Source organism: Mytilus galloprovincialis, chromosome 12 (assembly GCF_965363235.1).
Source record: "Mytilus galloprovincialis chromosome 12, xbMytGall1.hap1.1, whole genome shotgun sequence".
NCBI classification, from domain to species: Eukaryota; Metazoa; Mollusca; class Bivalvia; order Mytilida; family Mytilidae; genus Mytilus; species Mytilus galloprovincialis.
This window is the reverse complement of record NC_134849.1, coordinates 58,983,560-59,010,557: the sequence shown is the minus strand read 5'-3', so window position 1 is coordinate 59,010,557 and position 26,998 is coordinate 58,983,560. Positions and strand designations below refer to the sequence as shown.

The window sequence follows — 26,998 nt, the reverse complement described above, 5'->3', positions numbered from 1 at the left end:
GGACTTTTAATATAGACAAAAACAGATTATAAACTATTAATACTCTAAATCTTTGCTCATTTGAGATAGAACGTCCGTTGCAATAAGAGAAAAAATGTACAAAAAGGGGAAGTTAAAAATATCCAGTTGTTGTAGCCTGGTGGCTTCTTTTTCAACTAATGGGGCTTTTAGTAAAAAAAAAAAAAAGGTCCACAAATAAAGTGTAGAAATCCCAGACTGAGACAGCCATCTATTTAAAAGCTGAAACCTTTAAAAAAAAAAAAAATATTATCAGTTTATTTGCGTTAGTCATGTAGTTAACAGTTTGTGTCAATTTTTGTTAACAGGTTATTTTCGTCGCAGCCTGTTGATATTAAATTGATCTCATTTTTTTTAAGAATTTATTATAAAAACAAAACACTCAAACACATAACAACGTGTCATTAGTGACAAAATAAACATGTGATTTGAAACAAATAAACTTATTTATTTCTTATTTTTCATTCTTATTTTATTTTATTAGCTACAATGTACGTAACCAACGAATATGTTCCTATATTTTTTTTTATTTTCCGGCAACAAATTACTTGAAGATGTAGCAAAGTTTGGATCATGTCTAATATAGTGTGGTAAATATATTTTTCTTAATTCATATACTAAGTAACATCAAATGAATAATACACGGAAGTCATCAGCAATATGTTCTGTACGTAAGGGAGCTACCATTTGATTTTTATGGGGGGGGGGGGGGGGGGGGCTAGGATGAAATTTGAAAAAAATAGGCAGAACTGGAGTTTTGAGTTAAAAAAAAGGCAGGATGAGACACTTTGCAAAAAAAAAAAAAGACAAGATGACAATTTAGGTAAAAAAAGTCAGGATAAACTAATAAAAAAAAGGCAGGACCGAATAGAGTGAAAAATAAAAAGGCAGGACAGAGATAACAACTAAAAAAAAATGCAGGACAAAATTTTTCATCCTAGCCCCCCCCCCCCCCCCCCCCAAAAAAAAAAAATCAAATGGTAGCTCCCTAAGAAACATATTCTTTACACTAGTAAAAATTTTGTAAGACCCAAATTTTTCATAAGAAATCTCAATACACTGACGATCAATTGCTTTCAATCCTATGTTTACATGTTCACACATTGTTAAAGTCATAACTTACGTCATATAAAACAATCATCAAAGATTCCAAGCTATAATAGGTTCGCAGAATCGCAATTCGTCTTCAAAAGACTATAAGGGAACGACCATTTAATTTCAACGAGAAGGAAGGGGCAGGGTGGTATATTTTTTTCCTGAAAAAAAATATTCTGATCTCCAATTTGATGATTGTAGTCAAGTAGATGACAAACTAAAATATGCTGAATCCAGATTTTCTCAATACTTTAAAGTATTAAATTTTGAAAAAGAATAATTTGATAGATAACGTCGAAAACTGAAAAAAAAAAAATAAAAAAAAAAAATCTTACTATGCCAAAACACCATTACCCCTCCTTGAAGTTAAATAGTTGCTCTGTGGCACCGTTAAAGTCCACAATTCCTCTAAAGTCCACAACACCGCTAAAGTCCACAACAATTTTCCGCTAAAGTCCACAACGCCGCTAAAGTCCACAAAATTTCCGCTAAAGTCCACAAAATGACCTCCGCTAAAGTCCACAAGAAAACACCGTTAAAGTCCACAACAACAAGTTCCGCTAAAGTCCACAAAAAAGCAACGTTAAAGTCCAAACATTTTTTTTTCATTATCAAAAGACAATTTTCTGTTTTTTACGCCCTATATTATAGATCTTATTAAAAGCACGGACTTTTGTTCTTAGAAAGTATTTCTTGTCAGCATAAATTCTATTTTGATGAATGAAAAAATTATAGTATTTGCTTTATCGATTTTTATGCAATTTTCTATCAATCAAACAGACAACATTTCTGAAAAGTTATCTAACTATTATACTTTTTTTATTCTTTAGTAAATATTTGTTCATCCACAAGAAACTCCAACATAGCGTTCTCTTTATGTATATATGCTGGAGACAAAATTTGGAGCCTATATTTGATATTTAAATTTCCTTTGCAATATCTATAAAACATAAGTAAGATTTCCATTCAGTGTCTGTTAGGTTCCACAGCAGCCAAAACGGTCCGTAAATCTCAAAAAAAGACTTGGATCCATCATGTTCTTTTTTGAAATCAAAATAATGATAAAGAATACCACACATTCATGCATTTTGTGGTGCTCAGCAGATTTCCATCACTCTTTGGTTTGCATATAAAAAAGAAGATATGGTATGATTGCCAATGAGACAACTGTCCACAAGAGACCAAAATGACACAGACATTAATATAAACAACTGTTTGTTTTGTTTTCAAAAAGGAAAATGAATTTGTTTCAGAATGAAAGATGAATTGAATAAATTATACGCGGATGTGGTTCTGTATTGTGTATTATCCATGATGAGTACAAGTATAAGTTTTTTTTCAACAATGCTACACGTATATATATATATGTTCCAGACAATATGAGTATATCTGATTTGAACCCTTACGCGTACAATGTGGACCATATAAGTATACCTGAACGTATACTCGTACCGTATGAGTATACTCGTATAGTTTAGTATGAGGTCGACCATACATGTGCATTTGTCAAATTTATCAAGAGTCAGAAAATGAAATAAAAACTTTAACCAAATAAACTAGTCTCTAAAGAGCCTGTGTCGCTCACCTGTATTTACTGATCCTTTGGAAATCATGTAAAATAAGGTTAAAATCATAATTTATAGTATAAGATATCATTAGAGACTATAATAATATCTAAGATAATAGCAAAGAACTCAGGGACAGCAACCCAACAACTGGTTGTCTGAAAATTTCAGGGCAGATATATCTAAATCTGATGGACATGTTTGCCACCGTCAGATTTGCTCTAAATGCTTCAGTTTCAGAGATATAAACCAAAAACTGATTTTACCCTATGTACTATTTTTAGCCATGTCTGCCATCTTCGTTCGCGGGCAGGGTCATCGGACACATTTTTAAAACTATATACATGTACTCTTATGATGATTGTGGATAAGTTTATAGTTACACTTTGTTTAAGTAATTTCAGAGGAGAAGATTTTTGTAAAAGTTAACGACGACGACGACGACGCCGGACGACGCCGAACGCAAAGTGATGAGAAAAGCTCAATTGGCCCTTGGGGCCAGGTGAGCTAAAAAGTGACGCTACATTTTTTAGTATGAAATTAAGTTCAAATGCTCAAATTGCAATTGAAGTTATGGAAGTACATACATGTATATTTTGGAAGATAAGTTTTTAGAACATTTAGGAACGTTGTACTTCAAAAACCGATAAGCCAGTAAAGTAAAATGGTCAAAAGTATTTGTCACCTATAATTAGTTGTTATATATATCATGAAATCTACGGATATTTTTCATAACAAATATTTAGGAACTATTTCATGTAAGATTTTAATCAAAATTAGTACCAACAGAAGCAGACCTCTCATAGGTTTATTTGTTTATTTGGTAATTTATCTATTTTGAAGCGTTAATTCTCAATTTCTGATGATATAACACAAAGTTTATATCTTATCCAAAAATTTGATTTACACCAAAAATGAAAAACAAAACTAACCGAAGAAAAGTATGACCAATTAAAAAAAAACTTGCCGACGTATTTGTGTGTTGAGAAATCCAGAACTAATAAAAATAAGTGTCTATGAGCATTGGAGGGTGTGGATATAGGATAAAGACAGGATGTGGATATAGAATAAAGGCGATAGGAACGTTCATCTTGCATTGAGCCCGAACACCAACAATTGTTGAACTATCCTATAGTCATATTGATTGATAAAATGTACGTCACATCAAAGTTCACGGTATCGCTTTCAGAGTTAATTTCGTTTCTTTATTCTCTTTTGAAGATACTTTTTTAGTATTTTGAAAAGGCTAAATGGAAGACTAGTATGAAGTTTTAAGCTGAAACTTTTACGAATTATATAATATCAAAGAATGTTTCTGTTCTTTTCAATACAATTTTATTGGTTTAATACTGTAGAACAGATTTAGTGTTTTGTGGTTTATAGAAATTAATCTTGTGAGTAATTTTACATGTGATTAAAACACTTTACCAAGATAAACAACTAGTGTATGTATATTTTCTTAAGCCCCATTTATGGGCATTAGTTTTTCCTTTTGAATGGTTTTACACTTGTAATTGTTGGGGACTTTTATAGCTGGCTGTTCCGTGTGAGCCAAGGTTCCGTGTTGAAGGCCGTACCTTGACCTATAATGGTCTTTTATAAATTTTAACTTGGATAGAGAGTTGTCTTATTGGCACTGTGACTCATACCACATCTTCCTATATCGATCAAATCAGGTTTTGTTGTGACATTTTGGTAGAAACCCATTCAACGCATCGATATCTGCTACTAATCGATAAAAATATAACTTAAGGATGTACTTAGGTGAGGTTTTGGCATTTGCGTCAAATGTTCGGACTCCTTGGTGTTTTTCCATACAATACAATGTAAAATATTTTGCCCCATAACACCAATTTATTTTTTCATATAAGACTTAATAGCTCATGAAAGGTCATTTACCAAAAATTTAAAATATTCTTAATTTTCTTTCTTTTGTTTTGAGACCTAATAATACCAATGCAAATATAAGGTAAAAGTCCGAGTCAGCCTTTTCTCGCCATATTTTAAATCTCAAATATCTAGAAAAGGAGGTCCATGACCTATCAATATTTTTAGCTTATTTTTATCCTTAATTGATGCTCTACCAGCTTATAGTATCAATGTTAACTTCTTAATTTATTAATTTTCACCTAACCTCACCTAAGTACATCCTTAAAGCATAGAATATTTTCTTTTTTATTTGGAATTTATCATACTGGCTTCATTTTTCCGTTCTGAAAATCATAACAGAAACTAATAACGTTAAACGTTGGTTAAAAGTTTTGCGACAGGAGACCTTTGGGAATTCATAAACTTAGTATTTTTTTTTTGTTTAATGATATAATCAAGATTGTTGCATGCCGTTCAAATGTTATAGATTAGGAGGCACATTTGCTTTGTACATTAATTATGTCAAAAAGTGATTATATGCAAAGAATAAGAGAAAAAAAATACTTGTTGCATGCAGTAATAATAAATAACGAATTTACAAACTTTTTAGAAATGATGTCCAAATTGGCCATGAAGATCAAAATTGATAGAACAAAATCATATACCGATACTGTACTTTTTTCATGTATCAAACTGATAAAAAAAATACTACCGAGAAGAAAGGCCAATGCTTTGTATTGTACTAACGGGATAAAAATAACGAATAATATGTTTTTAACAATAAAAAATTTGGTGTGGACTTTAACGGTGCTTTTTTGTGGACTTTAGCGGAACTTGTTATTGTGGACTTTAACGGCGTTTTCTTGTGGACTTTAGCGGAGGTAATTTTGTGGACTTTAGCGGAAAGTTTGTGGACTTTAGCGGCGTTGTGGACTTTAGCGGAAATTTGTTGTGGACTTTAGCGGTGTTGTGGACTTTAGAGGAATTGTGGACTTTAACGGTGCCACATTGCTCCCTTAAACGATTTAATTTGAAAGTAATAGTTTGCTAGTGAAGTAAGTACTTTCACAGTCATGTTAGTATATGCATGTAAGCCCAGTTGTCCAAACATATTATGGTCGGAAGTATACTAATTTGGACGGATATCTAATTTATAAATATAGATTCTACTTATGTATAATTCAAAATACATTAAACCCCATCTGCTACTTACTTGATTACATATTATAGGTTGTTTAAATAATTTATTATTTTATTATCTACTTTTTATAGTTAACAATAAAAAGGTGTTATAAAACGGATTATAAAACAATTCACATTGACTAGATAATAATGAAAGACTTAATGAAAAGACGTTCGACTCTCCCAAAAATTGAAGAAGATCTAACTTTTTCGAATTTAGAAAACGAAAATGATGACGATGATATTGATGCAAATTCAGCAGACGACAAACATTCACGTGCTGGAAATTCAAATGAAGGAATAGCGGAAGTACTTTTAGAGAGCGTTCAAACAAAATGTTCGGATCATATAAAAAACGATTCACCTGATATTGCTGAAATAAAATTTAATTCAAATAATTGTAATTGTGGAAGTAATGCTGTAAACTTTAATAAGTGTTCTAAGGAGAATGGACATTGTACACATACATGTACCCGTTTCAATACTGATGGAACTTTAGCATTTGAAAACAATAAAAACTATTCAGTTATTAATAGTTTCGATAATGTAAGTTGTACCAATTTCAACAACAGATTTTGTGCGAGCGATGACGAGACTGATAATTCTGACGTTAGGACTTCAGATCTTGAAGTTTTAAAGGCTAAGACAGCCCAACTGAAATTAAAAACGAGAAGACCAAGTTACGTTGCTTGGAAACAACAATTCACGTGTGGAAGAATCAGTCTGACAAATAGCAGTGTCTATGCACGTGATAACGACCCTTTAACGGAAGACGCAGCAAATAGAATAGATTCATCCTTGGAATGGATACGAAAAGAATTGGTGAGATTTCCTTATATTATTTTAAGAGAAATTAAGGTTTCAATTGTCGTAGGCAAAATGGACCGACAATGAATTTTGTTATCCTTCTGTGTATATAAATGTAGGTATTTACATTGTGAAATTAGTCACTATATAAATAACACATAGATGATAGAGCAGATTGTGACCCCGAGAAAATATTGTCAACCGCGGCGAAGCCAAGGTTGACAATGCTTTTTCGAGGGGTACCAATCTGCTCTATCACCATCTCAGCTATGTGTTATTTAATTTATTATACTGAATGTCCTATCATTATAGTCTTTTACAAATTAATTTTATTTTAAAAGTGTTTTCTATGACGTCACGTACATAGCAACGTTACTGGTGTTAGAAAAAAATAACAAAAATTATTCAAGATGTTTTATTTTTTTATTTTAACAGTCCAATAATAAAATCTGAGCCAAAACGTAGAATTTTAGCATTGTATTTAATGACTTGATGTATAGTCAATGCATTGTCCTTCAAACTATCGGTTTTGATTGGTCTAGACGAGAGGGTAACATTCAAAAAAATTGTCACCCTCTCAGCTATGTGATAGTATATATTAATATATACTTATTCCATTCTATAAACGAACATTGAATAATCTATAATAAAGATAACTTACATGTAACACCTTTATTTGGTATTTAGCTCGCTATTTACCAATAAGACAAGTCTCTATCCAAGTCACAATGTTTCAAATATACTGCATTAAAAGAAGAAATTAAAAAGTATGTCAAATATAACACAATGTCTTGGAGGACAAGATTGCGAAGATAAAAGTGTAAATAAAACCACAGCAACAATCAACTCGATTCTTAACTTTGGTCGTCCACATATATGGGCTAGGCTGGTGTATAAAATCATATTCGAACTTGTGATTTAAAAAAAAAACACAAACACTAGTAGTGTAAATGTGTTTTTTTAAGTGTTTGTGTTTTTTTTTAAATCACAAGTTCGAATATAGTCTAGAATCGGATGTAGTATTCGTAATCGAGGAGCTTCATTAGTAGGATGTATGTGATACCAAACACCTTCACTTAAATTAATTTGGCTCGTTTAATTTTCATAAAATCATTTTTAACAAAAATGTTAACTTTGAGACTTTGGCAAAAACATAACAAAAAAAAATCAAAAAACTTGAACCACACACACTATATCGGAAAAATTTCATTGGATATATATATCAGTTTGACAAACACTACTTTTGATCATGAGTAACTTACTATTATCTTAACAATATAGAACATGATTAAAACGTTCAGCTGATTTTTACAGAGTTATGTCCCTGTAGTGTTAGGTACATAGGCGGATCCAGAGGGGTGGGGGTGGGGCTTTCGTGGGGAAAAAAATTGGTTGATCTTATCGGTGAAGCATGACTGGAGCGCCCCCCTTTTTAGGTCAGTATCACCTTAATATAACGTTGCTCAATGTTTTTTTCTGTATTACAGGTGGAAATGCGATTAGAAGACCAGTCATTGGCTAAGAAGTTTTTGAAGCTACGAAGTGACATTCACAAACTAAAATTAAAATGGAGCTGTAAAGAGCATGAGGACATGATTGAGGACACACAAGATGACATTGAAGATATACAAGCATTACAAATGATTTGTGACCGCCCACTTGAACCTCTAAGAAGTGAACATCTTCGAAAATTCGGTGTAACAAAAATGAATATTGCTTCTAGGAGGTTTTCTACCTGCTGAAAAAACACCAACTGTAATTACCTCCCATTTCCCTTTTTATCATTCTAAATAAAAGGCGACAACCATCTTTCAGACTCGACTTTATTATGATAGGCATGACGATGAAATACGTGCCACTGGACACAAGGCATACACCAATAAATCAATGTTACTTACTCCATATAATGTAATACATTTAATTTATTAATTAGTTTTATCTTAAAAGAGAACTGTTTTATTTTTACCTAATCCGATATTGTCGCTTGGCTTCCAAAATGTTGTAAATAACACATTTTTCCAAAAAAATATTATCTCATTAACAGGCTTTGAAAACTTGGACAAAAATGCATGCTTCTAAAATGTCGTATGTGAACTTGAATATTTTTGTAGATGGCAGTGAGATAAAAACTTTGACAACTCTGGATTATCTTAAACCTTTACCTATTGTCATCGAAACAAAGAAATGTACAAGTATTTGAATCCCAAAGCCATTATACAAATATTTACAAGTTTGCATACACTATTTTGGAAGCAAACTTTTAACACAACTTAGATTGGCTAATTTGTAACATGTCTTATTTCAAACGTGTAACATGTCTTATTTCAAACGTTTTGATAGGTCTAACTGTATGTTATTTTGGAATATAAAAGATTTTCTTCCGCCAAAACAATTTGTGTCAAAAAGAATTTTTAGCCAAAAAAGTCATATACGACATTTTGGAAGGACAGTGACGATATGTATTAATACTGTAAATTTATCATACAACGCTGAACATCTAAAAAGTATGGTTACTTATATGTTCAAGCTTTAAAACGAAAAGTAAAGCTCTTGGTGTTTTGCAAAAGAAAATTCTATAGTCAATTCTTAGCTTTGTACGAGGCTTAAAAATTGTTTATATTTTTATACGTTAACACATTCTACCCCGTTTACATCCTCATATTTTAAAAATAAACGCAGGAGCTAATGCATTGATTAAATAAAGAAAAACCAAGAGATGAACATTACATCCCTCACTTGACTAATTAATTAAAAGATTTTGCCACTCTCCATTCACAAAGGAATAACTTCACCGAAAGTGTAGAAAATGTCTATCCAACGCTATACAAACGAATTGAGCCGTAAAGAATAATAAATGCGATTTTTCGCTTAAACGATTTCAGCTTAAAAAGTACATAATGGAAACAAAGTAATCTTCAATATTCTTGGTGTAGAAATTAGTTTTCTCTGCAGCACTTCATAATGAAGGGTCAGACTTGTTTTGATAAAAACCGAAATATCGATACTGGAGGTTTTGCGATTATTCAACGCTTCTGGATTACATTTTATACAGTATGGATATATGTACAGCTTCTTTTAATTAGAAAATTCATTTCCTTAATTCTATTTGAATCAGAAGCAATAACCTATAAATGACTAATGAGTTCTTCGTATAAAGATAGAATTAAGATTGGAAACAGGGAACGTGTCAAAGATATAACAACCCGGTCACAGAGCAGAACACAGCTTATAAGGGCACCAAAGCAAATTCCACAAAGGGAGGCTAACTACAATAATGAATACGGATTCAGCAAGATAGATGTCTCTCTGAATTCCGAAACCAGAGGCGGATTTAGGGGGGGGGGGGGGTCAGGACCCGGGCCTTTTTGGGGAAAATATTTGGTTGCTTATATAGTGAATCACTGAAGCGTGACTGGAGCGGGCCCCCTCTTAGACAGTCAATGGGCCCCCACTTATGGAAATTTCTGGATCCGCCACTGGAAACATATAAATGAATCAAAATTTATAAGCCACAAAAGGCTAAGAAAGACCAAAGGTTTCTGACCTAGGATAGGGGCATACAAGTTTATACCTTTCTGAAACATAAAATGCTTTTAAAATTTAATTATTTAGTTCCTGGCATATCGTGTACTAGGCTGGGGGACTATGGTAAGCGCAAGTAACGAGAGACGAATAAACTGTACGTTGTTCAAATCAATTCTTTATTACGTGATGATCATGCTCTTGCATTGGCAGACGACAACTCAACGTAATGATAATAGATAAAACATGTTCTCTAATTTTTGTGCTATTTTCACATTTCCTGACCGGTGTGAGAAAAATATTTCTCCTCACTAGTGAAAAATCAGTTCTCGGCAAATGATTAGTCGAAATTTGATTATGACGGCTAAATGTTTTGTTTTCTTCTGAATTTTCCGACCATACCCGATGAACCCGCATATAAAGAACACAAAATCTTTGAAAAAGAAGGATAACAATCATTAGAGAAAAAGATTCCTACACTATAACTCGTGTATTACGATATTTCTCCACTCTCGACAGTTAAATTTTAGTTATTTAAAGAGCTCGGCTTTAAATAATAAAATTTAACTGTCTCGAGTGGAGAAATATCGTAATACACTTGCTGTAGTGTAGGAATCTATATTTCCACGTTTTCTGATATAATAGTATAACTTGTGTTAGGCAGTCCCGATAACCAGAAGACCCAAAATAGGAATATAACAGGCATGCTTTGAAACTCTTCAAGATGCACTTGTTTATAAATATAAGCTGTCATATAGTGTCAATGAGACAATTCTCCATTCAAGTCCGATTAGTAAAAGGTTAACCATTATAGGTCAAAGTACATTCTTAAGACAGCCTTGGTTCACACCGAACAATAAGTTTTCTGTACACGGATTTAAACGGTTATGACGAACCTTCTTATTGTGGGTTCAAACAACACGATCTCGGATCTTGAATAGCTTACATTGCAAATATATATGGAACTCTTGCAGGATTGTAAATATCTTTCATCAAGCTCCCTTTTAAATTCAAAGATCAAAATAGCTGAACTCATTTTAAGAAAACTCACCTTAAAATGGAGTAAAAAAATATTGATAAATTCAGCGCTTTGTTTTCTTAATTTGTAGATCGGTCTTTAGTTATTCTTTTAAGTTGTCTTCTATTAGTTAAAGCATTCGGCAATCCTCGGTAGAATCCGCTACTCTCCTTAGATGAGGGTACGAAATCGGCCGAGTTGAGACGAATGTTAGTTAAAGGTTCAAAGATTATTGTAACAACAAAAACTATACCGTTTTTTTTTCCCAAAAATTTCAATCAGGACTTGTATTGATATAAAAAGGTTGATCCACAAATACCATGTAGAGCCATTAAAAAATTACCCATAAACCCTATATTTCTTTCCAAAATTTAAGGTTAAAATGTTATCTTTGAAAATCTAATAAAATTTTCGTTTTTTTTTTTTAATTGTTTTTGAAGCATAAAGTTGCCAATTTTGAATGAATGAAAAATCAAGAGAGAGTTATTTGCTGCAAATTTTCATCCCTCTTGACTTATAAGACAGTTAAATATTGCTATATACATGTAATAGTAAAAGTTCTATCGACAAAAACCTGAGACCAAATGACATGGAAGTTAACAAAATTATAGGTTACCATAAGATATTTAATATATAATAAGCTCATTCTGCAGAGAAAGCTATATAAGGCCCAAAAATGCAAAATGTACAACTATTCAAATGAGAAAAACTAAATTCTTGATTTGTGTACAAGCTTAAATATAAACGAAAACAAATAATAAAGACAGCAAACAACAACAAATGAATTACAGGTTTCTGACTTTGGACACGCACATATAAACAGGATTAAACGAGGCCAAACTCTCCCGCTAACCCGGGACTGGTGTATAACATTACAACATGCAAAAGAACAATATACAAAATCAGTTAAAAAGGGCTTAACTCACCACATCGATACATAGCACTTACAAACCCTGATAAACACACTGAAGACATAAAGTACAGGTATTAAGTATAGTAGTTAGGCAGCAACCATTTGATTTTCTGGGGGGGGGGGGGGGGGGGGCTATGGTTTTTTTTTGGAAAAAAAAGTTTGTTTCCAGTTTTTGGAGAAAAAAATAATTTGTTTTTGATTCGGAGAAAAAAAATTGTTTATTTCACCCTCAGCTGCCACTAAATGTAATTTGTCCAGAAAAAAAAACATAGCCCCCCCCCCCCCCCCCAGAAAATCAAATGGTTGCTGCCTTTACGCAAGATAGTTCAAAGCCAGTGGCAATTAATATAAAAGTATCTGTCTAATACTAAAATTGATTTGTGTAGAACATCATTAACAGTCAGAGCATGGTCATCAATTTGTTGTGTAACTTACATGTTCTAAAGTTCAAAAATTTGTAAAATTTAAGACGACACAGAACGATGGATGTCATGTGATGACAAAAGCGCACCAATGAAATTAGTGCGAGCTCAAAACCAAAAGTAGAAAAATATAATAAAACCACGGCAAAAAGAAAACGACAAATATTTTTTTTTTAACAAGAATAACACAGAACATACAAGATTGAGCAATACTTATTCTACAAAAACTGGGTTAAGTTATGTGCTCCGTAACTTCGTGCCAAACTAGTGATCACCTAATTTGAATTTTCTTTAACCTCATATGAAGGTCGTTAGCGGTTAATTGAAAATGGTAATCTGCATCATTGTTCTCTTTTACAGTTCATTTTCTGTATTATGACAGTTTCAGATCTAATTTACGAATAATTTTAAAGTTCAAAAGATTCTATATCAGAATGCTAACGATTTTTTCTCTTTGATTTTAATTCCATCCCGGAAAACTATATTTCGCTAAACCTTAAGAAGTATTATAAGAAACCAATCAATAATCACCTACTTAGTCTGCCGAATATTATACGTTCTTGTCTTTTTTACATAGAATCCAATGCTAAAATCAATAGCATTCCGAATGATTAAACCGGATGTATACATTTCAATTGGTGTTCGTTCAGAGGTGTCAATCAGCAGGGATATCACTTATTACCAACGATATCCAGAAGTCATCCACGATTTTTTTCCTGTATATTGATTGTGATTTTTAACTGATGGGGAAATATTTATCAATTACAACATCAAAAACTAGCTTCCAGTGGATTGTCATTTTTTCAGCAATATTTATTGAACTATTAACTAATATTTTAAAGATTATAAGAATTGCAAATATACGAACAGCTTCAAACTTGTGGACACAGTAAAAGGTAAGAACCAATATTTGTTCTTGGGTTTAAGATAAGCCTATTTAACTTCAAAGAGGGGGAAAAGATTTTTTTCATAAAAACATATTCTGAACCATAAATTGATGAAAAAATATAGTGGTCAAGCAGATGACAAAAAAGAATATTCTGAATCCAGAGTTTCGGACTCAGACAAAAAAAAATGTATTTTCTGAAACAGTTATATTTTTCATTTTTAAAAGTTCAAGTGTTGATACCGATTTTTACATTTTGTTCTTTTTGTATTTATATTGTGTTTTTTTACCATTGTTTCAGGTAAGGGGAGGCTTTAGCGTTAATAAACATGTTTAACTCAGTCACTTCATGTATGTGCCTTCCCAAGTCAAGAGCCTGTTATTAATGGTTTTCGTTGGTTGCTGTTGGTCATATTTGTAGTTGGTTAATTGTTTTGCTATAAATCGGACCGTTGGTTTCTTCGTACGATATTTGAAACAAGAAAACAAGCCAAAAACAGTTCTTTACTCTTCTTGAGCAGGATCTGCATACATCTTCTGGAGCACCTGAGATCATTACAGTTTTTGGTGGGGTTTGTGTTACGGAGTCTTTTGTTGCCTATGTTGTATTTTGTATACTGTTATTTGTATGTTTGTCTTTCCTTTTTTAACTATGGGGTAGCAAGTTTATTCTGGATATCTTAGTTATCTTGAATGTCCCTTTGTTAACTTTCGCCTATAATTTTACTTCATATGAGTAAGAATATTGCTGATGGACTATCATAGCACCGGCACACGAGTGAACTATTGGTCTTTCAATAATCAGTGATTTTGAATAGAAATAAGAAGATGTGGTACGAGTTCCAATGAGACAACGCTCCATCCAAGTCACAATGACTTTGTGTGAACATTAGATAACTATCGGTCAAATGAAAGTACACACAGCTTTAGCTCACACTGAACAGCAAGATATAAAGCCTTTAAAGGGCCCAAAATAACTAGTGTAAATCATAGCCACCAAGAAAACCATCGTTCTAATATATATATATATATATAAGACTAAGTCAGATATCAATTTATATATATATATAAAACGAGGAATACTTACGAACCATATCAAATTACGACAACCACTGTCAGAATAGCATGTTCTTGCTTATAGGTATGATTCATAATTATGATATATATTGAATTTAAGATGTGCGAATTTTACCACCAAAAATATGTTTTTAGTAATCATAAAATTCATTTAAACTATGTGTTGCGGAAATAATTAAATATTATTTAAGAATAGACAATTTTCAAATACAATTTAAAGCTTCAGTAATCTTCCTCGGTTATTTCTGGGTCCAATGACTTTGATTGATTCACTAAATGTTTGCAAGGAATAGAAAAGTAATTGTGTGCTTCAAAATAAAAAAACCGTTGTGTTAGCTAACTGAAAGATAGATAAACTTGCTTTCGTTGTACGATGTACAACTGTGTAGTTAAATATAGGTTGGTCCCCTCCGTGAAATCTCCAGTATGCCTTCAGAATGTTCAAATAAAAGTCAAACATTTCAATAACGGCCGGGAAACAGACTAAGTCAGATATCAAATAATTCGCCTTTTCAGTATTTAGAGGACTATGGGTAATCTCATTGTTCGTACACCAAAATCAAATAACGTTATGTCATTGGTTGATTTTCCATTGCTTATCACGTTTTAAACCAACGCCTTGGTGTACGGTTTTGGAAATATTACCCAGAATGCAGTAGAATCTGAAACGGCGAATTACTCAGATCGTCCAAACGTCATGGACTTAAACATATTTCTTTATAGTGGAATGGGAAACAAGTTTTGGAACTTATATTAATCCCTTTCCACTTTGCGGGTGCGAGTGCTGCCTTGTAGCGGCTTTAGCCTGCTCTTTTTCGAAATCTACAAGGGCGTCTTTTACGTGCAAGAGATATGACTCTCTCTTAACACGGGTAAGCCATTTATCATCCCCTTTCGACGGACAATCATCGTTAACCTTTCCTCAAGACCTTCTCGCAAATGATGTCAAGAGAGAGCCGAAAATGCAGTCCCTGAAATTTTCATTCCAGAACTGGAATCGAACCAGGAACCTATGTGCTAGTAGTTCGATGCACTATCCACTACACCACGGTTCTCAGAGGGTAATCCCTGTAGCGCCCCAATCAACCAATGATGATTGATCGTTAGACATTTAATTTAAATTAAACTCGTTTCAATATCTAGATTTCACTAAATTTTCAATGCTGATAATAAATAACCATGCACTCATTTCCGTAATTTTATTCCACAGAATGATTAAATAGAATAGAATGATTTTGTACAATTGTGCTTAAATCAAGATCATTTCAATAAAACAAATCCGATTTATAATGAATCAGTATAATATCAGTTGGAGCATTGAGGTTTCAAAATGAAGGAGCAATATTTGGTCGACCTTGTAAATTGTTGAATTACCTTTATACTGGCTTTCGAAGATGTGAATTCCACCTTAGGTATCCCCAATAGATCAATTATTTGGACCGTCCTGGCTACTTACAACCCCCGAATAATTTGAAAGCAAATAAACATCTATGTTTATTAGTGGCGGATCTAGAAATTTTCATAAGAGGGGGCCCACTGACTGCCTAAAAAAGGGGGGGGGGTTCCGTCACGCGTCAGTTATTCCCTATATAACCAACCAATTTTTTTCTGAAATTTATCTCTATAAAACCTCTATTTATCGATTTATTCTTGTGTCGCATTAGTTGATTTATAGCTTTTTGCTGAATTTCCAAAGGAAAATATTTCAAGAATTTCAGACCGGCAGTCATCTTGTTTTTATTTATAAAATGTGTATGGATATTGTAAACGTCACGTACATGTACTTATTTTATAGAATAGACTGGGTTGCATTCAACATCGTAGCAGCTAAATAATGCTACGTAGTGCTACGTAGATTTATGACTATTGAACGTGTAGCTACCCTAGCTGCTATCAATATCTACGTAGCAGCTAGGCTAGTTACACGCTCAATAGTGATAAATCTACGTAGTATTTTTTAGCTGCTACGATTTTGAACGCAACCCTGGTTTTAGTTGCTCGATCGGCCTTTTAATGGTTCGCATACTTTTCTAACATGGTCGCAAATACCCGTTTACTGTCTCCGCTAACGCGTCGCCAGTAAACTTAATTTGCGACCATCAAATCCCCAATTGATGCCGTCGGAGCTTAAAAATACAATACACAGTAACAGTTATCTCCTAAATGTATCTTTCAAATGCTGTTTTTCTCTACAAAAAAATACAACATCGAATTATAATTGGAGGATCTACAATGAAGATGGTGTGCCATAACTTACAGTTTATTATAATAACTCCTTTATACGTCCAGTGGAGATTATTTCATAATGTCCAGGACATGGCAATACAAAGTGTTGGTCCTGTAATTAAGGTGGTCAGTGACCGGGATCATAGGGATGAACAACGACGATAATAAAACTTTGAATCTTGAATCTTGACGACGAAATTGAACTGACAATGAAAAATTAGGGTTAATTAGATAGGAGCACACATTTTGCAATAAGCATCAGATTTAATAGTGTTTTGTTTCAAATATAAATTTTATTGTATGTAATATCTATATATAATAAAAATAAATGAATACAAATTATTAAGTCATTAAATTAAACTTGCCTTAATTAATTATTTTTTTTAACGAAACCGGTCGAATTTCTTATCAAGAACTGTGTCATATTTGTTTTTTGTAAATTTTTGTCATGATTCAGGTCATTTTGTTTCTTTTGTGTTTGAATAGTTTCATATTTTGTCATTTGCTCATTATTGAAGGCTGTATGTAAACCTTTACATGAAATTGTTTAAATCCAAGGCATTTGGATTTGGTGATGCCTTGGATTTGGTGTTTGTCACAATGCAAAGTTTTCCAATAACTATTATTTATATACATCAATATAGAGGTTAAAATAGTATATAAAACATTTTTCAAGGCCAATAAATTGTGTTTGGGAAGGGTTATGGTTCCTTATGGAGGTCAGTAAACCAGAAGAAGAAACTGATATGCATCAAATTTGTAAAGGATTATTTTTATCGTCTGGGTTTTTTTTAAGTATGAACTTTAACTTTTGTGTTATATCAAATCGTTAAGTGGAATGCTGAATGGTGGATAAAGTGCGAATTATCATTATCAATACCGCAGTATAGTGCTATATTTCATTTTTCAATACTTCTTTATCTAGTTGATATCGTGGAAGCAAATCGCTTCGAGTGACAAATGTCATGGGTTGGATTTCTCGCCGGGTCAGATCAAGGACTCAGAAGATTTGCATTTGGTTATTCTTCGCATGAATGTATGAACATGACTGTAACTTGCATTGTGAACTAGATGATTAAAAAAACTGGCTTAGTGGAGTTCTCTTCTCAGTTTTAAAATAATAAGCCTTTCAAAACACTAGTATAATTGATGGGGATTAATAAAGGAATCAAAAGAGCAAAAAATTATATACTAGGTCAATGTGCTCGTTTTCGAGATATTAGCCATTGAGAAATGAATAATTAAAATTTTATAAGACTTTAACAGATAGCTCATCATTATACATGTAAAAGAATTATAAAAAGAAAAATGGGGGTCACCGGGCAAAATTTGTTAAGGCATTCAAATGAATAAAACCAGAGGATTCCGAAAATCTGACAAAAAACCCAAACCATGACAAACGAACTTCATTAGTGCGTGTAAGTGGGTCGGTCCAATTCAAAGCAGGATTCACACACTTTACACGTCAACGAGTTCTCGTCACAGTACTGATATAAATGTAATATTTAATGCTGAACATTTAACACACTATCCTCCATCAATTTTCCTACATCTTGTCGATACCTTTTTCGTCAGTCAGTCAGTTACGGTAAAGCTAATTCAACGTTTAGACAAATAATGATGTTTTACATTAAATCCTGTCATACGTGTACCTTCTGCTACCAATTGCGAAGTTTGGACAAGCTTGATCCAAATGTGGTAGTATTTGACCTTTGGACTCGTTTGTGTTCATTCATTACTAAAATTGAGAATGGAAATGGGGAATGTGTCAAAGAGACAACAACCCGACCATAGAAAAAAAACAACAGCAGAAGGTCACCAACAGGTCTTCAATGTAGCGAGAAATTCCCGCACCCGGAGGCGTCCTTCAGCTGGCCCCTAAACAAATATATACTAGTTCAGTGATAATGAACGCCATACTAATTTCCAAATTGTACACAAGAAACTAAAATTAAAATAATACAAGACTAACAAAGGCCAGAGGCTCCTGACTTGGGACAGGCGCAAAAATGCGGCGGGGTTAAACATGTTTGTGAGATCTCAACCCTCCCCCTACACTTATCAACATTTCTCTACTTTCTTCGAATGTTTTGCCCAAAAGATGACCTGAAAGTTAAAAAGAAAAATAACAAAATACCGAACTCCAAGGAAAATTCAAAACAGAATGTTCCTTAGCAAATGTCAAACTCTCAAACATATCAAACGAAAAGAAAACAACCGCCATATTCCTGACTTGGTAGCCTATTGTTGTTTATTGATAAAATGGTAGTAATTTCTATTTATTAAAGACATTAATGACAGTAGTACAGCAGCCCCGTACAATAAAAAAAAATACACCAAATCCCAAAGAAGAACTACATGTAGTTATGCCAACACTGACACAAAATTACGTATTTGACAAACAAAAAAAAGAAGACTTAGAAGCAATCGCTGACGAGGTTCATGAATATATTTCTCAAACTAATAAGCTCTTAAAAATGTATACGTCAAAACCATCGCCGAATTTGTTTCTGGTATTGAAATGTTATCCCGACAATAAAAAATGTCATCCGGAATCAATTACTACAATGACCTGTAAGAGGGCGCTTTGATTAAATGTCAGACAAACTATCGTAAAGCACTGAGAAAAACAACGTTTTACATAATACCTCTATAAATGAAAATTCCGTAATTCAAAGCCGTATGGATGGCACCAGTAAGAAATCGATCAATCTTTCATGACTTGTTATGAAATCTAGTAATACGTCAACTTCCGGTGAAGATTAATCCGCCTCTTGGATGAAAAGTTGAAGTCTCCCAATTAATCACCTGTCATTTCTATTTCTTCCGTATCTATTAAGAAATTCCGTTGAATTTAATAAGTGATCGCCACGAGTGCAATCTTCCGTGTCAGTCAATTAAGGAATTTCGCAGAATACAATATTAAGAGATATGAGTGAAATTATTAGTAATGATAGATGTAGTACTTTTAGACAGCCAATATACACAAAGAAAACAAAAAGTTATAAAAGTACATAAATAGAAAGAAAAAACAAAAACAACTTTATGCTTTAAAATAATCCTGTGTTTCATACTTTTGCTAGTAAGTGAATGTTGTAATAGAAACAGTAAATTATCTTTTTTTTCAACATGCTAGGAAAACAAACAAAGTGATACCATAGATGATATACCATATTTTCGTATTTTTCACAGAGAGACTTAGTAGTGAATAAGAGCTTTATATTGTAAATTTCGGATTATATTGTAATTTTCCGAAACGGATTCTTTTGCAAATGATATAAACATTCCGTCGGAAAAGCTCATAAATACCATCATACAAGGTCATTGCATAAGTATTGGTGACTATTGTGCCAAACAGTATATCATAATGCACCAGATTTCATCTTGTATCTTATGTTCAAATATAATTTTACTCGATAACTCTCTCTAGTGCATACCAACCTTCATAGAATACAGTGTGAAGCGCAAAATCGGTGAAAATGCTATCAGTTATCTTGGTGCAATCAGAGGTGTACAGAATTTTACACCGTTAAAATTCATACACCCTAAGGCGCAGTCGAATGGGTGTATGAATTTTCAACAACGGTGTAATCTTTAGTTATTATTGTTTTTTTTCTAAATTTTATTTTTTTTCTTTATTTTGGCAAAACTATATTTTTTTTTCTTTATTTTGGCAAATATTTATTTATCCTCGGGTGAACAAGGGTGGGGTGTCATTTACACCGGGGTAGTCAACCAATCAGATTGCAGTATTTTTGCTGCATAAGAAATAAAATAGTTTATCCTTAGCTATCGAAATTGCTCTGCTCGTTTCGCGTATTAAAACGTAGACAACAAGAATTTAAGGTTAATTTTGCATTTTTATCTTACAAAGACACATGAGTTTGACTGTCCCTTTGGTACCTTTCGTCCCTCTTCTATAGAGATATATAGACGTACATGAAATATTTGATTCTGTATTATAATAAAAAAAAAAATATTCCATCAATTAAAGTGAAATTGTGTTCGTCTCTTATCTCAATTGACCATAGCTTCTCATTTTCCGTACTATACGGTTTCCTGCACTAGTTATTATAGTTGACAACCACAAAATGGTGCAACAGTGCTGCAAATGGCGTTAAACATCAACCAATCAGTGTGTGGGAAAGAAAACATACTCCTGTTTGAATTTGACTGACCGTCAAAAATGGCACACTAGTACTGACAGTAGCGTTAAACACTAATCAATCAGGGTAGAGGCGCAGCAGCAATTCATTTTTAATGAAGCACAATATACACGAATTTTCAAGAACATAGTACATGGTATACAAAACATTTTTGGTCCAAGTTCTAATTAAGTCGTGTATCATATATATATACAAGCAATGATATAATTACATTTGTATAAACATTATCTGTGTAAATGTACTTTGGGTCGAGTGCAAAAATCATTCTATTTCTGTTGAATGAAATATATAATTCATAACACTGACGGTATCGGATTGTTAAAGATGTTATGGAACTGAAAGCTATCTTGTTTTTTTCATAAATATTTTAGGCATCGTTAAATGTCAAAGTAAACATTAAGTCTGACTGACTCGTTCATTGCTGTTTGATCAACATTGCAAATTATTTCATGCATATTCAGGAGTGTATACTTCTTTTAAACTGAGTTTTACTGTACTTATTCCTATTTGTTGATTTATAAGGGGATTGGGGAGGGTTGAGATCTCACAAAACATGTTTAACCATGCCGCATAATGCGTTTGTCCCAAGTCAGGAGCCTCTGGCCTTTGTTAGGTTTGTATGTTTTTTAATTTTAGTTTGTTTAATATGTTTTGAAGCTTAGCGTGACGTCCATTTCCACTGAACTAGTGCACAATATGTTAGGGGCCAGCTGAGGTCCACATCCGAGTGCTGTATTCTCTCGCTGCGATGAAGACCCTTTGTGACCTTCAGCTGTTATCTGCTCTTTGACTGGTTGTTGTCAAAGAGTCGAAAATAAATAATTTGTCAACATTTTGTGAAAACTATACGAGCCAAATTAATTTCAGTTAGGTGTTTGGTATCACCTTTAATAATATTTACATGTCCCTAATAGGTTTTTTTTTCAGAAGCATAGATATTTTACAGTTTTGTTTTAAACTACCGGTACGTTTTTATGTCGTTTTTTTCTTTATCTCGTTCAGCGTACGTTTATTGTATATGCTTAAATAACAAAAAATGACGAAACAATGTGAAAATTATAAAGTATATAACTTCCCATAAATTAAAAAATGTTTTTTTTTTCCATGACGTCATGTCCTAGACGAATAGATTGAAACCTGGTTACTACTAAGGTTGATCCGAGAAAATAAACAATCTGACAGACCTCTTCAATAATTGTAAACAATTCGAGTATATTTATTTATGACTCATATAATATAGTCGTATCATCAAAAATTGATATTTCCCTTTGTAAATTGGATATAAAAAAGAAGATGTGCTATGGTTGCCAATGAGACAACTCTTCACAAGAGACCAAATAACACAAAAATTTACAGCTACAGGTCACCATAAGGCCTTCAATAATGACCAAAGCCCATACCGCATAGTCATCTATAAGGGTCATTATCAAAAAACTATGTTATTTGGTCTTTTTAAGTCACAGACATGAAAATATATCAAAATAACACTTGCATGTGTTAGATATGAATGTTTTGTGATACACAATATACAGTTTACAGTATGAAATGTTAAAGAAACATCCTTAATGTTTTCTTAAACCCTTGGAGATAGCCAGAATTAACTGTTAGTTTTTACTATAAGTCCTTTCAGACTTGAAATAGGACTATTATTCATATCTTTTGTTAATATGATTTATCACTTTTTATTGCATTTTGATACATACAAACCATTTTTAATGATTTTGGAGGTGTATGTTTTTTGTAATTATTTTAGTTTTGATGATGAAACATGTGAAATTACATACTACAGTATTTGATACACATTTAAAAAATAAAGTAATACTTGATAGATCAAATTTATTAAGTCATATGGATACATGTATAATAGGAGGTGTATGTTGGTTTTATTATAAATATTTTCACCCAAAGGAAATGTTACATTTTTTAAGTCAATGGTGTAACCAAAAGACAAATTGGTAGGATAAGAGTTATCTTTCGCAAGATTTGGGCATTTACAACAGTTTCTCCCTTAGCAATGTTACCTGTATGGCTGTAAGCATGTTATGCAAAAGAAAACAAACAATTATGTTGAAAATTTTGTGAAAACATCTTAAAAGTAAGTAAAAAAGCTATATCATAATTGAAAATAGTGTCCATGGTGTACCCTTGTAAAAATCATTTTTTGAAAACATTTCCTTAAATTTGAATTATGAAATATATTGATTATAGAAACATGCACCAGTAACAATATATAGAACAGGGTAATGGAGCACTTATTTCGTAACTGAATCTTAAAATACACCTTAAATCATTGGTGTTACTGTCAATGGTGAGACCATTTTGATAAAATAACACCATTGACCAGTTTCATGTTAATCAGCATTGTTTTGTGTATCTTTTATGCTTAACAAGCGAAACATCATATTATTTAAAAAAAACAATACTTGTTTAACAATGTTTTAACAATATCATGTATTACATATACAAAGTTTTCACAAACTGATGTATGCTGGTAACACCAATGACACTATTTAGTAACACTATTGACATTTTTAGTAATGGATGTTATGTTATATAATTTGAGATTTCTTAGCCTACAGAAGTATTTTTTCGTCTTTTTTTTTTTTAGCTCGGTGTTCTTGGTTTTGTGTTCAGACCTTAAAAAAAGTAAAATTTGAAATGTGATGTCAATGGTGATACTTTTGTGTCATTTGAGTTACTGAAGGGTCAGTGGTGTTACTATATAAAAATGCGACATTTTTAAATTTTTTATCTTTGATTGAAAGTGTTTTTAGGTCGTATACGAAGGATTAGGTATATTATTATCATTTAATCAAATATATTTTACATATATTCAGTTTAAGTGTATTTTTTATTATTTACAACGGCCATAATTAGGACAGCCAACTTTTTTACGACAATGTATTCTGAAATTTATTTAAAAATTGAATGCTTCTTTTTGTAACTTCATTGGGGTGTTAAAGTGTTGACCGAAGTACATTTTGTATGAAGCGCGGAAGCGCCGCACAGTCAACGCTTTTAGAACCCTATGAAGTTACAAAAAGAAGCATTCAATACTTATAATTACATTTTTTTAGCAATGATCATGAAAACACGAATTTTATCATTGTTTTATTTAATTCACCTGTGCACTTTATTGTGGGACCACGTGTTATCAAGAATGAAAAGTTTTATTGAGCAATGCAATTGCTTACGGAATAACACGTGGTGTACAGTTAGCCAATCAGAATAAATTATCATAATGAAACATACATCTATATTTATAATGTAATTATGTTTGAATAGAATGCACAGTTATATGAATCAAGTTAATAAGTCGTAATTTAAACCTAAACAACAAATGGGAACAGTTGTTTGATGTTAAAGAATAATATTTACTACCTAAATGTATGTTTTAAATTAGTAACACCATTGACACGATTCTATCAAAGGATGACCTTAAATTGTTAAAATTGAAGGAACTCTTCATTTTCCCCATTGTATATTTCTGAATATCGTTGCTACTATACTATAGAATAGATGGCCACATTCAAATTCTTTTAAACATTGACATAATTTTTCAAAATATTACCTGGTCGAAATTTGCACTTTTTTTATAATGACCCATAAAAGGCCCCAAAATGACCATGTAAAACAATTCAAACGAGAAAACTAACGGCCTAACTTATATACAACAAACGAACGAAAAACAAATATGTAACACATAAACTAAAATAAAACAAACGACAACCACTGAATAACAAGCTCCTGACTTGACAGGCACATACATACAGAATGTGGCGGGGTTAAACATGTTAGCGGGATCCCAACCCTCCCCTAACTTGGGACAGTGGTCTCACAGTACAACATAAGAACGAACTATACAAATCAGGCCTAACTTAGTAGTAGGGCTCTTGTATGTCCTAACAGCTAAAACACTCTAAATACAGATCTGAGGGTACTCGCTGTTACTGACAGCCACTCAAAGCCACAAATAACTATGTTTTCCTTTCTTTCGTCTCTTCTTATGACTTTCCGGTTGGACACCAACTGGTCTCTGACACATGTTGGTTTGTTTTTTTTCTATCAAAAGTCTAAAAATACAAAAAATTGGTGGTTGTATGTTTAACGTCCAGTGGCAAATATTTCATACGTGGCTGCGTATTTATGAGTCCCGCCCAGCCATCTGTTCAGCTTTAGCATAGCTTTAACTTCCTGATTTAAGAAATCTATAGATGGTCATGTTCTATACCAAATCATCCCTTGTGCATGCAATACATGCTTTTAGAATAAGAGAAAGAGGAGATTCACGTTTAATTCTCACAGTTATAAGACTACGTTCTTCAATTTTAATCAGAATATTGCGTGTGTCTCATAATAACTTAATATCAATTAAAATCGATTTAGGAAACGTTCTGGCAGTTTACCTTTATCATTAATTGATACACACGAGTTATCTTTCGTTGACTTACATTAACACGGCCGCGTTCAATATCGTAGCTGGTAGATTTTGACTATTGAACGTGTAGCTATAGACTAGCTGCTACATAGATATTGATATTGATAGCAGCTTCGTAGCGGCTACTTAGCTGCTACGATATTGAACTCAATCCTGTTATTTTGTAAAATCAGGCGAAAGCAAAAGCTAATGAAAAATGGAGGACCAATTTGCGCCGTGTTTTATTCCCAATTCAGGGGCTTTTACAAAAAAAAGTTCAGACTTTTAAATTACTTAAATTCATGGTATTAAACAATCCAAAGTGAGAAAAAGGTTCTACGAAGTACATAACTTATTTCTAAAAATATCCCCAAATTATAAACGCCTTAAGAAAGATCAAAACCTCAATTTTATCAAATTTAATTATTTCTCTTAAAGATGTAGAGCAAGGAAAACGCGAAATAAAACCAAATGTATGAATTTCAAAATATATCTAAGTGTTACAAAATGATATAGACTATTTGATATGCAAGCGGTTTAAATGAAGAAAAAATAACATAATCACAATGATTGAAAATATTATGCTTGCGCTAAATAATCACCCTTTCGTCGCCGCACTCACCAAAGATATGTCATATGGCGGTAAATCATGAACAACTTACCCCAATACCAGATCCAGTTGACAGCAGCAGTTAGAAATTTAATAAAAAGAAAAAAAAAAAAAAAAAAACAGTAGGCGTTCGTTTGAACTTTGTGTATTATTTAATTTGCTGTCACATGGTATAAACTGCGAAAATTGTGTCCATAAAACATCATGGTCAACTCGAATTGCAACATTTCCCTTGATCCCTGTATTACACCCTACCTATAACTGTTGTAAAGCTGATAAACGTTTAGATCTGTGAAAATGTATTTTCCCTCTGACATTCTTTTCACACATCTGTACTATTTGATAACAATTATGATCAATTTTTTAAAATACTAGGAGACGTCCGGAAATTGTTCCAAAATGGAAAATAAGATGCAGAGAGCACGATTCCTTGAGGGAAGAAAAATTAAAATCCCCAATTCCTATGGGAAGTGGACGTGCGTATATATGAATCCCACACAGCCAAAACGTTTCTGTTACTCTTTAGCATAGCTTTTATTGCCTGATTTTAGGAGTCCAGAGATAATTATTTTCTATGGCCGTAGTCAACTCACATTACAATGCCTCTCTCCCCCTCCCACCCCGACCGATGCCTTACACCTCTCCCCTTTTTCATATCGTGATATGGTATACGTTTTTATTGGTGAAAATCTTTTTTCCCTCTGACTTTCTTTTCACACACCTGTACTAATCGATAACAATTATGATTAAATTAAATACTATGAGACGTCCGGAAATTGTCCCATAATGGCAAATAACTTGCAGAGAGCACGACTCCTTGAGCGAAGAAAAGAATTTAAATTCTCTATTCTACTAGACGTGGCTGCGTATTTATGAATCCCTCATAACCAAAACGTTTCGATTGCTCTTCAGCATAGCTTTTTACTGCCTGACTTGAGAGGTCCACAGATAATCATTTTATATGACCGGGTCAACAACATTTTACCCGACCCCTGCATTACACCCTCCCCCTTCTTCCTACACTTTACCTGTTGTAAAGCAAATATACATTTTGATTTGTGAAAATCTATTTTCTTTCTGGCTTTCTTTCACACACCTGTACTAATCGATAACAATTATGATCAAATTAAATACTAGGAGACGTCCGGAAATTGTTCCGTAATGGCAAATGGATTTTTTTAATATGTGAGCACGTGACTAATTAT

General features: G+C 32.8%; 1 protein-coding gene across 1 annotated transcript; it reads left to right on the top strand.

The window, feature by feature from the left end:
• Window positions 1–508: 508 nt before the first annotated feature.
• LOC143054395 (uncharacterized) lies at window positions 509–8,345 on the top strand. The gene is made up of 3 exons (XM_076227410.1): window positions 509–608; window positions 5,820–6,551; window positions 8,024–8,345. Exons 2-3 carry the CDS (start codon window positions 5,880–5,882, stop codon window positions 8,276–8,278), a joined length of 927 nt encoding a protein of 308 aa, XP_076083525.1. The 5' UTR covers window positions 509–608; window positions 5,820–5,879; the 3' UTR covers window positions 8,279–8,345.
• The last annotated feature ends 18,653 nt before the right edge of the window (window positions 8,346–26,998 follow it).